We start from the raw sequence: 13,843 nt of genomic DNA on the forward strand, positions 1-13,843 counted from the left end.
TACAGATAAGATATATAGATGAGTACAAAACCTGATGAGCTGATTTGATTGGTTGAATAATTGATTAGTCCATTAACAAAAACTTATTATGAATTGTTCAACTTAATATTCAAGCAAAACATGGAAACATGATGGCTCCAGCTTCTCAAATATAAAGAAATGCTACTTTTTCCGTCTTAAATGAGAGTAATAGGAGTATCTTTGGGGTTGTTGGTCGGAGAAAATAAGACACGGGAAGACATCTGGGAAACTGATGGGCATCGTTTTCCTTTTTTTTTTACAAATTCAAGAAATTAACAGATTAATTGAAAATGAAAATAAAAATTTGTTGCAGCCCATAAACCAGACACAAATGTCTGTTTTTGGCTAACTAAGCTAATAAACCTGAAATGAAAGTACCTCATCACATTGATGCAAAAATCATGTAAAACGTTTTGTATTGCCATAAAGCAGTCCTGCTTGTTGCCTCAGATGTGATAAAGTGATAGATAACCCGGTATAGCAAAATATGTGACAGTTAAAATCTACTACTACTACATAGAATACTGTCTTTTTATCAGACTTGCACAAAGTCAGATGAAACATGATGCTGGTGCTTTATTTAAAGGGATGTGAAGTAGGTATGGTTGCAGTACATATAAGCTGAAGCCAGAGACAACTCAATGGATCAGATTATTTCCCATCTGGACAGTTTTGGGATATCCAGAAATATCAACTTCACAGCTTAGTTTACTCTCCTTGTAATTAACAAAAAATAACGGAAACTATGCGCAGACTACCACCAAGGAGAGAGATTATAAGCACTAAAAGGTGTTTTCAAAGTGTTAGTGTTACAATTTTTCAGTTTTTCCTTAATCTAAATAGGAATAAGTCTGCAGGTAATGTAACAAACGCTGAGAGAATATATCTTAAAAGATGCATGTGATCCAGTAGGCCAACACAGCCGTAGCATGCCTTAACTATACTTAATATCAGTGCAGTATTAAACTAAGAACAGTTTACCTGATATCCCATCTGGGTTCTCCCACACACAAACGTACATACAACAACCCTTGGTACAGTACAATTATTCACTCACACCGAGCACAGAATCCATATTATCACGACAAACATGGAGACAGCCGAGAGGTAACATGAGCGGACCTGAAAACACAGGAGATTGCGTCCTGCACAGGGGAAAAGGCTTGGATGTCGAACTGTTAAGAATATGTTTTTATGCTAAACCTTCTCCCAGCTGGTTAAAAACATTCTTAAGTACTGGAAATGTATTGCTACACAGTGTTACTCCTTTGAGTATATATTTATATATATATATGTATATATAGTACATAATTTATAAATGAATATTAAGCTCAGTTTGAGGATATAGCTATGTTTGTGGTTCTTTTTGTTATGAATTACAGATGAGGCGTGAATTATTTACAGATGGCCGGTGTCAGTGCAGTTTTCAAGAATGACAGCTCAATTATCAGTCCTTGGAGAGGAGGAGATGGAGAAGATATTAAAATAGTGATGCTGAAGAGTCCGTGTTGAGTCTTCCGACAGCTTTCACAGGAGAGAAACAGCAGCACAGAGCAGCGGATTGAACTGCTCGGGTGGTGAACAGCGAGTACAATGAAAGCTATCACTCATTTCACAAAAAAAAACTGACTGCCGATATGCATCTATATGGCGCTCTGTAACATCTGTTTGCATTGATTTGCTTTGGATCCACCAGCAAAATGAACAATAACTGATCAATAAGACCAGTTCCCTTTTTTTTTTATAACAGATAATATTTATAGGAATAAAACAATACAGGATTCCTCTATTTTGTTTCCCACCTCCCAAACATATTAGCTCGCTGGTCATTTCCTGTTTGTGTCAGATGTGTTTACAGGTCAGAGGTCTGGGAAGCGACTGGGATCTTCTTTGTATTCAGTCGGGATGCAGAAGATACTCTCTTCAAATTCGTCGTAGCGGAATTCCTGAAAGGTGACGGTCGCTGTGATCGTGGGGAAGACGGGGATGTCTGCGAGGGAGAAAACAACAGAGGAAAACAAGTTATTTTGTGATCGTTCCCCTCAAGCTCGTCCACTTGCAGGAGCAAAGCGGTAGGTCCACACACATACCGAGTTTGACTGGAAACCCGGGCGGAAGTTTCATCTGAACAAACTCCCGGAGTTTGTTGAAGTGCTTGAACGGGGCTATGACTTCCAACACATTTAGTAACCTGAGGGCAGAGGAAAATGAGTCAGCGGTTTTCTTTCACAGTCTTTTCTTTGCCAACATTTCTCGTCAGGTACAGACAACCTCCCGAAATCTGAGCATGAACAAAAAGGAGATTAAGTGGTTTCCAACTTTTGTGGCTTGTGTCTACTTCCAATCGCTTGTCCAAGAGTTACAAGCAGTTCAACAAAGTTATGTCCCCTTCTTAGATTGTTTCATTTGAATAGATATGATGTTTTACAATAAAAAAAAGGCAATGATTAGAGAGACGTCAGTAAACAAGACTAATTCTACAGCCTTGCTAGCAGCTCTGTGTGTCTGTACTTAGCCAACATCAACATGCTCACAATGAAAATGCTAACATGCTGATGTTACGCAGGCATAGTGTGTTAGCATGCTAATGTCAGTAATCAGCAAACACAAAGTACAGCTGAGGCTGATGAGAATGTTTTTAGTTTTTCCACAGACCAAAGCATTACATATAAAACACTGGCGCTAGAGGAAAAGTTACAGTTTCATGGAAATCAATCGAACAGTTATTGAGAATTTCAGTCTGGACCAAAGTGGTGGACCGACAGAGTAACAGTACCATGGCTAAATAATTGTGTAGCGGAAATGTTATAATCTTGCCACTCCTCAGATTTATCTTGTTAGCCCTTGGTGGGTCCCCACCCTCAGGTTGGAAACCACTGGAATAAATGAATTATTTGTTTCCTGACATATCAGCTTTGGCAGAGGTTTTCAGTCCTAGTCCTCAGGGTCCAGACAAACACTAACACACTATAACACGAAGCAGTAAATTACACCCAATCTGCATCCCAATTGTAGAAGATTCACTAAATAAATGGTTAAAATGAAAACTAGTGGGGCTGAGACTGCAGTAAATGTTAGTAAAATGTAATGTTCACAACTTGAGATAATAAGAATGTGAAACAAAATAATTCCTCTACAATCATTGGTTTCTTTTGGTGATTAACGACATTTTAAGAGTAGTAAGTCCAACATATTTTTAACAGTACAGAATGAACAGAATGTGAAAGGGGAAAAAGATCACATTAAAAAAACATTAGCTATTATAAAGGGTGGGATTTTATTGCTGGCTCCATTAAGGTTCGTTCAGTAGAGGAGATAAAGCAAGTTACTACATAATATCCCTGTAATATTTCACAACACAGCCTGTAACCCATTACAGACAAAAACAAAAAAACACATCCTGTTTGAAGCCTCTCAGCGTAACATGCCTTTATCCTGTAAAATTCCTCTTTAATTCTTTTCTCAGATATTATTGGTTCTCTGTGATCCTCTGTGAAAATGTACAGCAATAACACTCTTCTCAAGGCCATCAATGGTCATTAAATTTACTCTTCATCCATTCATATTGTAACAATTCATCTTCCACCACCAGATGAAAAGAAAGCTTGTGCAGATAGATAACCAGCAGGGGGCAAAGATACAGTTTATCTTCTACAGCTAGATCGATGGTTATGTAAAAGGATTGTTAATAAAAATGTTTGTTTATGTTACGTGTTTATGTGAGAAAAATAAGACCCAATATTGGGAAATTTATCATTATTTGCTTCTTCAAAATATTGTTTAGTTACACTATCCTTAAAAACCATGTACTAGTCATGGTGCATGAAGTAAAACACATGAGGATAAGAAATGAGATAGAAATAAGTTTTTTTTTTTTCTTCAAATAGCCCAAGCACAGATAACATGGTGGCCTTGTTGTAAAAAAACCAATGCACACACTGACATTTTGTAAACACATGGTGGAGCAGTTGATTTGCGATCATCTCATCAGTGGCTCCCCCACACAATCAGAGAAGCCCTTGCGTCTACCTGGTCCAATTATCTGATCTGAATTATTTCATCTCTACACTATCCCTTTCCTAAAATCCCAAGTGTATCCAAGTGTATTCACCCAGGATCAATCTGCACAGAGAGCTTTGTAAATAGATCTAAGGAGGACTGGATGTACTTACGACTCGATGCCTAGAGGGAAATCCTGGCTCATGGCTACAGTAGCTTTGAAGTTCTTCTTGCTTTCCTTACACACAAGCTCTCTCCCAAGATGAGGTGGCCTGAAGATGGGAAAAGACACAAAGAAATAGCTTTTTACCATCCAAGACGGTTCTTGTAACTGCCCTGATTTAATTTCAGAGACTGATGAAATTGTAGAAAGTACAAGATGCTTACTTTCCGTGCTCTGCAGTGATGTACTCTTCCCAAGAAATTGTGTTGGGTGCTGGAGCTGTGAGAGACAGCCTTCTCACAGGCTGGGGACAAGAAAATATCAGTCAGTGACATATCACAGTCCTTGAGGTACCATTACTATTTATCCTATTGCTAGATGGAGTCAGAACACTGAATTCTTCCTCTCTCACCTCAAAATTTTGTTCACTGATGCTGCCTCCTTTACTCAAGCTCTCCATGATGGCTTTGTTCCTCAAGATGTCCTCCTCACTAAGGTGTTCTCGCCGTTTCCGTGACTCCAGCATCAGACCGTTCACTGAATAGAAGTCAGCCAGGAAGTTTCCAACCCTCTCCTTCACAGAAAATAAGCAGATGTTGGGCGTTTCATCATGAGTTACCCAGATACTACTGCTGATTTCTCAAAATGTGACAAGGTGCAGCCTGAAGGAAGGAAAAATATAACTTTCCTTATTCTGTCATCCCCATAGCAAGAAAATCTCTGTCGAAGTTTATAAAACCACTGAACAGAGCAGTTCAATACACATAGGTCTCACAGATTGTTGTTTGAAAACATTTCAAACATCAAAAACACTCGGACTGTGCTGTGAAGGTGGTATAGAGAAATATGATTTTATTATTTTAATCTACATTCGGGAAGTCTAAACCAGCAGTCCCCACCCAGGGAGAGATAAACCTGAGGGGTTGTGAGATGATATACGGAACAGGAAAGACAAAACATACACAAAATATATATTTTATATATATAATCTTTGATTGTTTCTTGTGAAAAACTGGACACTTTCACCTCCTCTTCAGGATAGTAAAAATGATTCAAATCAAACTCAAAATCACACTGGCACTACTTACTCTCACACTGCTCTCAACTCATTGTCATGTGATGAGGGTTCACAAGTAGACAATGATCCATTTGAAGTGGTTGTAGGTTAAAATGGTTGAGAACCACTGATCTAAACAACCCGACCTTATTCCCATTATTTGTTTGGGAGAGATGGATTTGCAGAGGTTAACATGCTGTGAGTGTGGCTGCATTAACTTTAAATGGGTTATGACTGAAAAATGTTGGAATGAACAATCAAATGTCTGTGAACTGAACACACCTTTATGACCTGCTTACATGTAACGTTTTGATATTCAACACCCATTTAATGTTCGCCTTCATTTGATATATTTTAACATTTTTTATTTTCTGAACAAAAAGGCTAATGTAAATATATAAATCTTTTTTTTAATGTTCAGATTGTGCTTTTATGTCGTTGAATGTGTAATGTAATGTGTTAACTATTTAAGTTCTGCAATGCTTTAGTAATGGTTTGTCCCATGAAGCTTACCGTTTTATCCTCTCTGAACAGCCAGCCGATCTGACTACGAGAGAAAGAGATCGACTTGGTTGACAGAGTTGCAGAGTAGACGTCACTGCTCATCAGAATATCCACCTCTTCCTCAGTCTCCATCTCCGACTCCTTGGGGCAAGACAATGAATGGTGAGGCATTGCTCTTCATATTAAACAGCTGATGACACAATGTGAAACAGACTGCTCTCTCACCTCATGGTGTATTCTTTGGTACACTTTTGCTTCGTTGTCCAGAACCACAAAGGACTGGGAGGGAGTAGCCTCGCCGTTGAAAATGAAGCTGAGATCTCCGCGCTGACACTTCATATCAGTGAAGTCAATGAGAGTGGTGTCAAGTCTAAATCAAGAGAGAGGAGAGGGAGTTTGAGAGGATTGTTACGTCCTACTTTTTAGGTCTAAAAGAAGTCCTCGACCTGGATATCGACCATTTTGCTGTGTCAAACACTCAGTGAATTAGATTCTCTAGTAGATACAACAACAGCCTTCACCTAGTATTTTTCACGTTTTACCTGATATTAATTCCCTGCTTGTAGATTTTACAAGCATCAGAGGGCAGCATCCGGGACAGCAAAGGCACTAAAACACAGAGGAGAGTGTGAATAAATTCAACTGTGGCTGATGAACAAGTATTTCATACTCTGGAATTTTTTTCATTGACAATAGAACAAAAACTCTGATTTCATTTTAATAATAATAAATAATAATAATAAAATCCATGAGTAAAGCAACAATTTAACCATCCAGAAACGTTGAAGAACTCAAAACAAAGTGGTTTCAAATTAAAGCTGGACTTATCAATAATCATGTTGTAATAATGTTTGTGAATACAGCATATAAACAACTTTTTTGTGTGAAATATGAAAACTCACCCCAGCTCTGAAAGTCCCAATGCAACTCCAGATAAAAGTCACCAAGCTACAGAAAAGACACAAACATGTCTGACTAAAGGATTCAACGGATATATTATAACCTCATGGGTCAGACGAAAAGTACAGTGCAGTGAAGTTTTCACATTATGCATTTCAGCAGTTAATATGCATCCTCAAGGACAGGCAATAGTCGTTTATGCAAACCAAATCCTGCAGAGATTCGGAAAATACAATGGAGTGAAAGTTCAGTGATGCAGAACGATAGCAGTTGCAAAATTCTGTGACATCTGTGGAAGTGAAGCCAGCGTGATCCTCACCTCCCTGAGAGCTTTCAGTAATTTTGGCCTCTTATCCTCCACGCTCTCCCTGGATTGCTGCTTTAACTTCCGCAGTATTGCTGTGACTGAGGAAACAAAGATGAGAAAGAAAATAACAAGTTACACAAATGTCCACCTGGACGATGCCTAATACATCCAAAGTCTTAAAGTATGAGGTCTTACATTCTCTTTGAGTATAAAAATTGTACACAACTTCCAACTACAGCCCGACTGACACGTTGGTCGACTGATATCACTGGCCGATCTCAGCTTATTACAGATATATTGGTATTTGCGTAAATGTCTACATATAACAAACAAATTCTAGTACATAAATGTCAAAGATGCGTTTGAGGCCATTTAAGAGACATTGTTTTGACTATAAAATGTCAGAAAATATTGAAAAACGTCGGTCAGATTTTCCTCCTAGTCCTAGGTGACGTCATCATTGTCTTTAACATCATTGTCTGACCAAACTCAAAAATATTCAATCTACAATGATATAAAACACAGAAAAGCAGCAAATCCTCACAATGGAGAAGCTGGAACCAGAGAATATAATGTAAATGTTTCTTTGGAAATTGACTAATCAATTCATCTACTAAATGTTGAAGCTCTAGTAAAGTGCTCTGTTATACAATGCCACTGTTACACATGAACACACAAGGAAGCATCACTACCCCACTACAACTAATTCCAGTAGTGAAGTATCATTTTTCATATTACAGTATGGATCCGCTGATACAACTTGTGAACTGCAGCTCTCTCTCTCTCTCACAAGCTGACAAGCAACCACTTAATAATATTGCACGGACCAAAACAAATCAAGATATCTCAGATGTATCCCGGTTATCTTGACCAGGGGGGAAACACTGGACTGAGAATGGACGGGACTGAGGAGAGAAGCGCTGACGAGGCACTTGCTGCACTCGGGCAGCTTGTCATTGCGCACACACAGATGACCAGCGAGTGAGCTGCTGACGCAATGTACACCCGTGTAAAAGTGAAAGGTGATGACTGATGGCAAGACTGCAGTGTTTCATAAAAAGCTGCATGTCACCCATTTGATATTTACCACCCATTATGCTGTATTTGTCCCTCTCACTAAGACCATAGCCAGCTGTGTGAAGCATGTTATTTAATCTAATATTCAAATCTAAATACTCCATGCCATGGCTTTCTTTGCATGTCCTTGCTGGTGGTGTGAATGTACCCAGCCCCCTCTCTGCCTCCCCTTCACCCTTGAGAGTGATGTGACCTTCTCAAAGCAAAACTCCTGGTCCCAGTCCCTAGCCAGCCTGCCACAGCAGGCGTGGAGAGTTGAGACGCATACTAAAAAGGTTGAGGGGAATTTCTTAAACTACTGGGCTTCACAACCTCCATCGCAGGCTGAATAAGAAGACAATCGTTATCTACACAGCAATAATACGATTTTTTTTTGTCACAAAAATGGAGATAAAAGATTTAGTATACAGTCACTTCACAAGACACTTAGTGTGGCCATTATCTTTTATTTTATCTTTAGTTAAGTATGCAAAATTAACACCACACCTAAAATGTGACAGAGCAGTGAATTCATCCCAAAGGCATTAGCTGGTGCCTTTCACATGTCATTTGACTCGTTTTTACTGGATGTCAGGTCTAAAAGCAGTGGCATCATTAAGCAGGGGAGTGACCAGGCTGTAAGCTCAGGGCTCGCTAACACTAAGCCATCGTTCAGGCTCTGTTCCAGCCCATCTGGATGACGGGGGCTCAGAGAAAATCTCCACCTTTAGCTTTTTAGCTGGACCGACCAGATAGCAGCTGTCTCTAAACAATTAAATGACTCATAAAAAGGTCCTTCAAACACTCCCACATATGCCGTGACCTCCAACAGTTTTTAGCCCGCTTTGCCTTTTTCCACAATTTGTAAAAAACAAAGATGATGAAATTAGAATTTGTTAAAGATGTACACAATATTAACCATAATATGGAAGTAGTACTGTTAAGGGTCTATCAGTTAAAAATTAAAAACTTACATGTTGTAATGAGATGTTTTTTGCAAACTGATTGGGCATTACAACTGATTTTGTCCCCCATATGCCAGCAGAGATGCCAAGCGTGCACAGAGGTATCAGAGAAGACTCTAAACTGTACACACTGCCAGGAAATGTTTCTGCAATGCACGGACTCTCTGACACTGAATTTACATTGAGATTCTGTATTGCATTTTATTAACTATGAGAAAAATAAAATTAGAATTTCCTTTTAATTTGGCAAAAACACATCCTATCATGCAGTTGGCAACACAAAAAAAACTGAGCAATGCAACCAAATACGATACTTCCTGAACACTCAACAACCATCATGCTGACATTTACCAACACTGCTACAATATTAGCATTCAAACAGAGAGCCAGTCCAGATGTCAGCATGACTGACTAAACAACAAATAGTGACTAAAGCTGACATCATGAAGCCGTCTAAATCTACACACGTCAGACAGTCACGTTAAATGTTTTTTAACATTGAGTGTAAAAACAGTGAGTGTATGATTGCAGGTATGCCATTGAATTTACCATAAACACATCCAAATATGAGCAGTGTTGACAAAACTTACTCATTTGTCTGTCGCCATAGCTGATGGCTTCTGCCAGAGGGCTCCATCCCTGCGCATTCTTTATCTTTACAGGAGCGTTATGGGCCAGTAATAGGAGGGCACATTCTGAAAGAAAAACACAAAAAATTATCAGAGACAAATCTACATTATTGTCAATTCTGTGTATTATCGCCACGTTTAATTCCATGTTGTTTTGAGCAGCCATGCCAAATTAAAAAAAAAGGTAAATGTTAAGATTTTAATATTAACTTTGTACCAGAGTCCAGGTAAAAGATGTCCATGTTTAAACAGACTACTGATCTTTATGTAATGACAAACTCAGGACTCATTATGCATATTTTTCAGTACATTCATTAAGGTCAGCATCAACAATATTAACAGCAACTACTACTTCTATATGATCCCGCCTCTGTTGTACTTCTATTCCTCCCGTTTTTCCCTGCTAAAGTTTTTGCTTTGTGAGTTATTCCGTATCTGAATTTAGGGTCTAAAGACAGAGGGTGTTGTATGTTGTACAGATTGTAAATTTGTGATTGTGTTATATACATATAATTGACTTGACTATTCTGCACTGCAAGGTATCTCCGTCGGCATGTTATTACAATGCTGCAGAGGTCAGATCAGACATGCTGAGTGCAGCAGGAGCTTGGAGGCTACTCCAAAAAAAGGAAGGAGAATTGAAGTGCTTTAAAAAGGGCCGTAATGAGGTTGCTAAAATACTCTTTCAATAAAGCCTCATTATGACAGATGCAAGGCCATGGAGCACAGCAGATTTAGTATAATTTTTCTGGGCTAGAGACGGCTAGATTACACTCTGAGAAGCTTTTTGTGCATTTTGGTTAATCCTGTGTATGACAATAGGCTGTTAAGATAAAAAAAACTCAATACAAATGTATTCCTCCATCAGTTTTACCTTTGTGGCCCAGCATCACAGCCAAGTGAAGAGGTGTGTTCCCTGAAAGAGAGGCATGTTAGATGATATTAATATTGACATCAATAATTCCACATGTGATCAAAGATACCTGTTATGTAAAGCATTTACCCAAATTACTTGCAAAACAAACAGGTAAAAGCACAAAGCTTACCATGTACATCTTTCTGGGAGATGCTATGGGTCCTGATGAGAGAGGAGAGCCGACGCACATCGGCCTTGAACACGCACTCGTGAACAGGGAACTCCAAGTCCTCACTCGTCAGGATTATTGGGTTCTTGTTGTTATCGTTGACAATGGTGCCAATAGATGATGAATTGCCGTTAATGTTGTTTGCATTGAGCTGCTGTTGCTGCTGCAGTACCGAGGTTTTGGCTGATTTCTGAAAAGCCCTGTTGGATTTGAAATGGTTACTGGTACCGTTTGGGATAGTACCGTTTGAGGTCTCATCGTAGGTTTCCATTATCTCGTCATTTTTGTTTGGTTTGTTGTGGTCCTTTCGCATGGTGCGTATCTTCTCCCCTGTCATGATGAACGTACGTTACAAGGCTAACTAATTAACTTACTGGGCTACAGGCTGATGAAGTTGTGTCAAAAATCTGGGAGCAAGTCAGAATGAACAATATCCGCAAATGTGATTTCAAATGAGATTCTTAGCAATTTAAGCCAACAGCGGCGCTTTCTCGTAGCTGGCTGCTCTGTTATTCAAAGATCGTTACACCTGCTGCCCAGCTCCAAGCCAGCATTAGCGTTAGCTCCCAGCAAACGTTGGCTAGCTAGCCCACAATAAAAAATGAATATGGTGGGTGCGGCGAAGAAAACAGAAGATAATTCTAAACATAACAGAACACACACGCACGAAATCAACATACACCTACGAATATGAACGAATACCAGACGACTACATCATTGTCTCGTCTACTGCTCCTTGAATATACGTTTTAAAATGGTATCGATTCACTTTGCTTTGCGGCAAAATCCAGGCGTACGGGAAGGTAAAAAAAATGCCAGCCAACATCTCTGTTAGCTTGCTGCGAATGGCCAATCTCGCGAGATGATTCTACAACCCACGGTTTGAGCGCGAGTTCATGCAGAGTACGTCATCTTCATGAGACACACTTTTACTTCATCGCAACCAAGCAGCTAGCTTGCAAGCTGTGTTGTTTTCAAGAATGGCAACCTCAAAGAAGGGGAAGAAAGTTGTAAATCAAGAGGAACTCCGGCGCTTGATGAGAGAAAAACAAAGGCAAACAACAGACAAGAAGCGCGTCGAGTCTCCTTTTGCTAAATACAACAGTCTCGGCCACCTCAGTTGTGTCCTGTGCAATGTGCAGGTGAAGTCCGAACTACTGTGGCCAGCTCATGTTCTTGGTAAACAGCACAAAGAGAAAGTTGCCGAGCTGAAGGGAGGAAAGAGTCAACCAGTGGCACCACCGATTCAACCAGTGAAGAGGAAAGCACCGGACAACGAGGAAGTTAACGGGAAAAAGCCGAAACCCTCGTCGGGCGCAGGCCAGTCTGGGTCAGGGCTGCCAGGAGATTTCTTCGAGAAGCCCAGCGAAAAGGAAGCTGTTTGTACTCAAAAGTCTGCAGGTCTGAGTCTGTTGGCTGGCGTTTATGATGAGGACAATGATAATGAAGAAGGTGCCGAAGAGGCAGGCCAGACAGGAAACACAAACCCCCCTCATGAAAATGCTGAAGCTGCAGGACTACCAGCTGATTTCTTTGACAGCTCCATCCCATCCACACCCGCCATCTCCCATTCAGGATCCATCCTCAAAGCAGATGTGCAGGAGAAAATCACAGAAAAGAAAGATAACACAGCCGAAGCACTGCCGGAGGGCTTCTTCGACGATCCTGTAAGAGATGCCAAAGTGCGCAACGTCGACGCACCCAAAGATCAAATGGACAAGGAGTGGGAAGAGTTTCAAAAGGAGATACGGCAGGTGAACACAAAGTCAGAGGCCATCGTGGCGGAGGACGACGAGGAGGGCCGCCTTGAACGTCAGATTGACGAAATTGATGAACAAATTGAGTGTTACAAGAGGGTTGAAGTACTGAGAGACAAGCGGGATGTGGTGAAGAGCAAGCCTATGCCCAGAAAGGATACACTTATGGAGACAGATGCTAGCAATGATGAGGAAGAGGAGGATGAAGAAGAGCTGCTGGGGCTTCTAGGTCGGGACTGGAGGGCTAAAGGGGCACTGGCCTAAGTTGCTCTAGAGCTCATGTAACTGTGAGACGGAAGCCTTGTGTGACTCATTTTGTCTGTCAGCTATCCAACAATTGTAAATATGTTCGTTAAAAGATCTTCATCACGTCTTTTTGTTTCACACTGGATTAAATGTAATGCAGTGATATGCAACATTCTTGTAAGACATTGTTTAGTGTCTCAGTTCATTACTTAAAAAAACAGATGGACCACAATTCAAACCTTTTAACTGTGTTTATTCATTGGTGCTCACACAAAAAAAACATTCATAAAATCTCCCATGTACAGTAGCAGCATGGATCCAAAATCTATGTCATGATGGCCAAAGCTGTTACATTTTGAGCTCAACTAACCATTGTCCTGCAAAAACAAGTAGTCTGCTATGTTAAGTTTATAAATAATTTTCTCATGTTACATTATAAGCAACATGCAAAGCACAACAGAATTATTTTAAAAATGTACAATGTTGAGATTAAGACCATAAAGCAAAATTTTACCAACTCAACCTCCTTCACAACATAATTTCTTGAGAATACATTTAAACCATTTTTACAGAGTACAACATTTGAGTATGACAATTGTTATGTAAATACACCATTATTAGGCCCATAAAAATGGAATAAAATGAATCAAGTAAAGAGTGATGGTCAGTGCTTCTTATACTACCTGTTACACATTGCGAGCTAGGTGTGCCTTCTGTCTACTGCAACACTAAACAAGCAATATCTATGTCATTTTGTTATTGCTACATATGCCTCATGAGTTACCACTTCAAAATTATTTCTGAATGACTCAAAGTGTTCATAGCCCTTCAAAACATGTAGAACTGAAAACTGCAAAAATAACAAGTTAAAATACAAATACATGTAATGATGGACTAAATACACAACCCCAATGAAAATATAGCAACTAACTGAAGATAAATGAGAAAAAAAAAAAACATTGAACAGAAAGAAATCTGAAACTTTGTTTAGCTCAGAAAAGACCACACCATAGTCCTCACTTTTAAGCTCAATTGTATGTTTTAGTAAAGTTAGGAATCTGTCCAAAAACAAAAGACTCACAAAATATCAGTTTCTAGTAGTCATTTGTAAACATTCATAAATTCTATCTTGGGTTCTTCTAAATAAGGTTCAG

General features: G+C 39.5%; 2 protein-coding genes across 2 annotated transcripts; one reads left to right on the forward strand and one right to left on the reverse strand.

Moving 5' to 3' along the window:
• Positions 1 to 37: 37 nt before the first annotated feature.
• On the reverse strand, positions 38 to 11,108 carry LOC139296527 (ankyrin repeat domain-containing protein 13C-like). Its single transcript, XM_070918945.1, has 13 exons — positions 10,648 to 11,108; positions 10,476 to 10,517; positions 9,563 to 9,667; positions 6,964 to 7,049; positions 6,647 to 6,692; positions 6,287 to 6,353; positions 5,970 to 6,114; positions 5,754 to 5,885; positions 4,596 to 4,757; positions 4,408 to 4,487; positions 4,194 to 4,292; positions 2,112 to 2,212; positions 38 to 2,011 (listed from the first exon to the last, which is right to left on the reverse strand). Exons 1-13 carry the CDS (start codon positions 11,021 to 11,023, stop codon positions 1,881 to 1,883), a joined length of 1,572 nt encoding a protein of 523 aa, XP_070775046.1. The 5' UTR covers positions 11,024 to 11,108; the 3' UTR covers positions 38 to 1,880.
• A 517-nt stretch (positions 11,109 to 11,625) lies between these two features.
• On the forward strand, positions 11,626 to 13,306 carry znf830 (zinc finger protein 830). The gene has a single exon (XM_070918890.1). The coding sequence runs from the start codon at positions 11,667 to 11,669 to the stop codon at positions 12,705 to 12,707; it is 1,041 nt and encodes a 346-aa protein (XP_070774991.1). The 5' UTR covers positions 11,626 to 11,666; the 3' UTR covers positions 12,708 to 13,306.
• Positions 13,307 to 13,843: the final 537 nt, after the last annotated feature.

This window comes from Enoplosus armatus, chromosome 14, assembly GCF_043641665.1.
Source record: "Enoplosus armatus isolate fEnoArm2 chromosome 14, fEnoArm2.hap1, whole genome shotgun sequence".
Taxonomy (NCBI): Eukaryota; Metazoa; Chordata; class Actinopteri; order Centrarchiformes; family Enoplosidae; genus Enoplosus; species Enoplosus armatus.

Coding starts and splice junctions, on each gene's coding strand:
- LOC139296527 (XM_070918945.1), bottom strand. CDS start 11,023: ATGACAGGGGAGAAGATACGCACCATGCGAAAGGACCACAACAAACCA. Junction 10,518..10,647: donor CTCCCAGAAAGATGTACATG/GTAAGCTTTGTG, acceptor CCTCTCTTTCAG/GGAACACACCTCTTCACTTG. Junction 4,293..4,407: donor ATCACTGCAGAGCACGGAAA/GTAAGCATCTTG, acceptor TCCCATCTTCAG/GCCACCTCATCTTGGGAGAG.
- znf830 (XM_070918890.1), top strand. CDS start 11,667: ATGGCAACCTCAAAGAAGGGGAAGAAAGTTGTAAATCAAGAGGAACTC.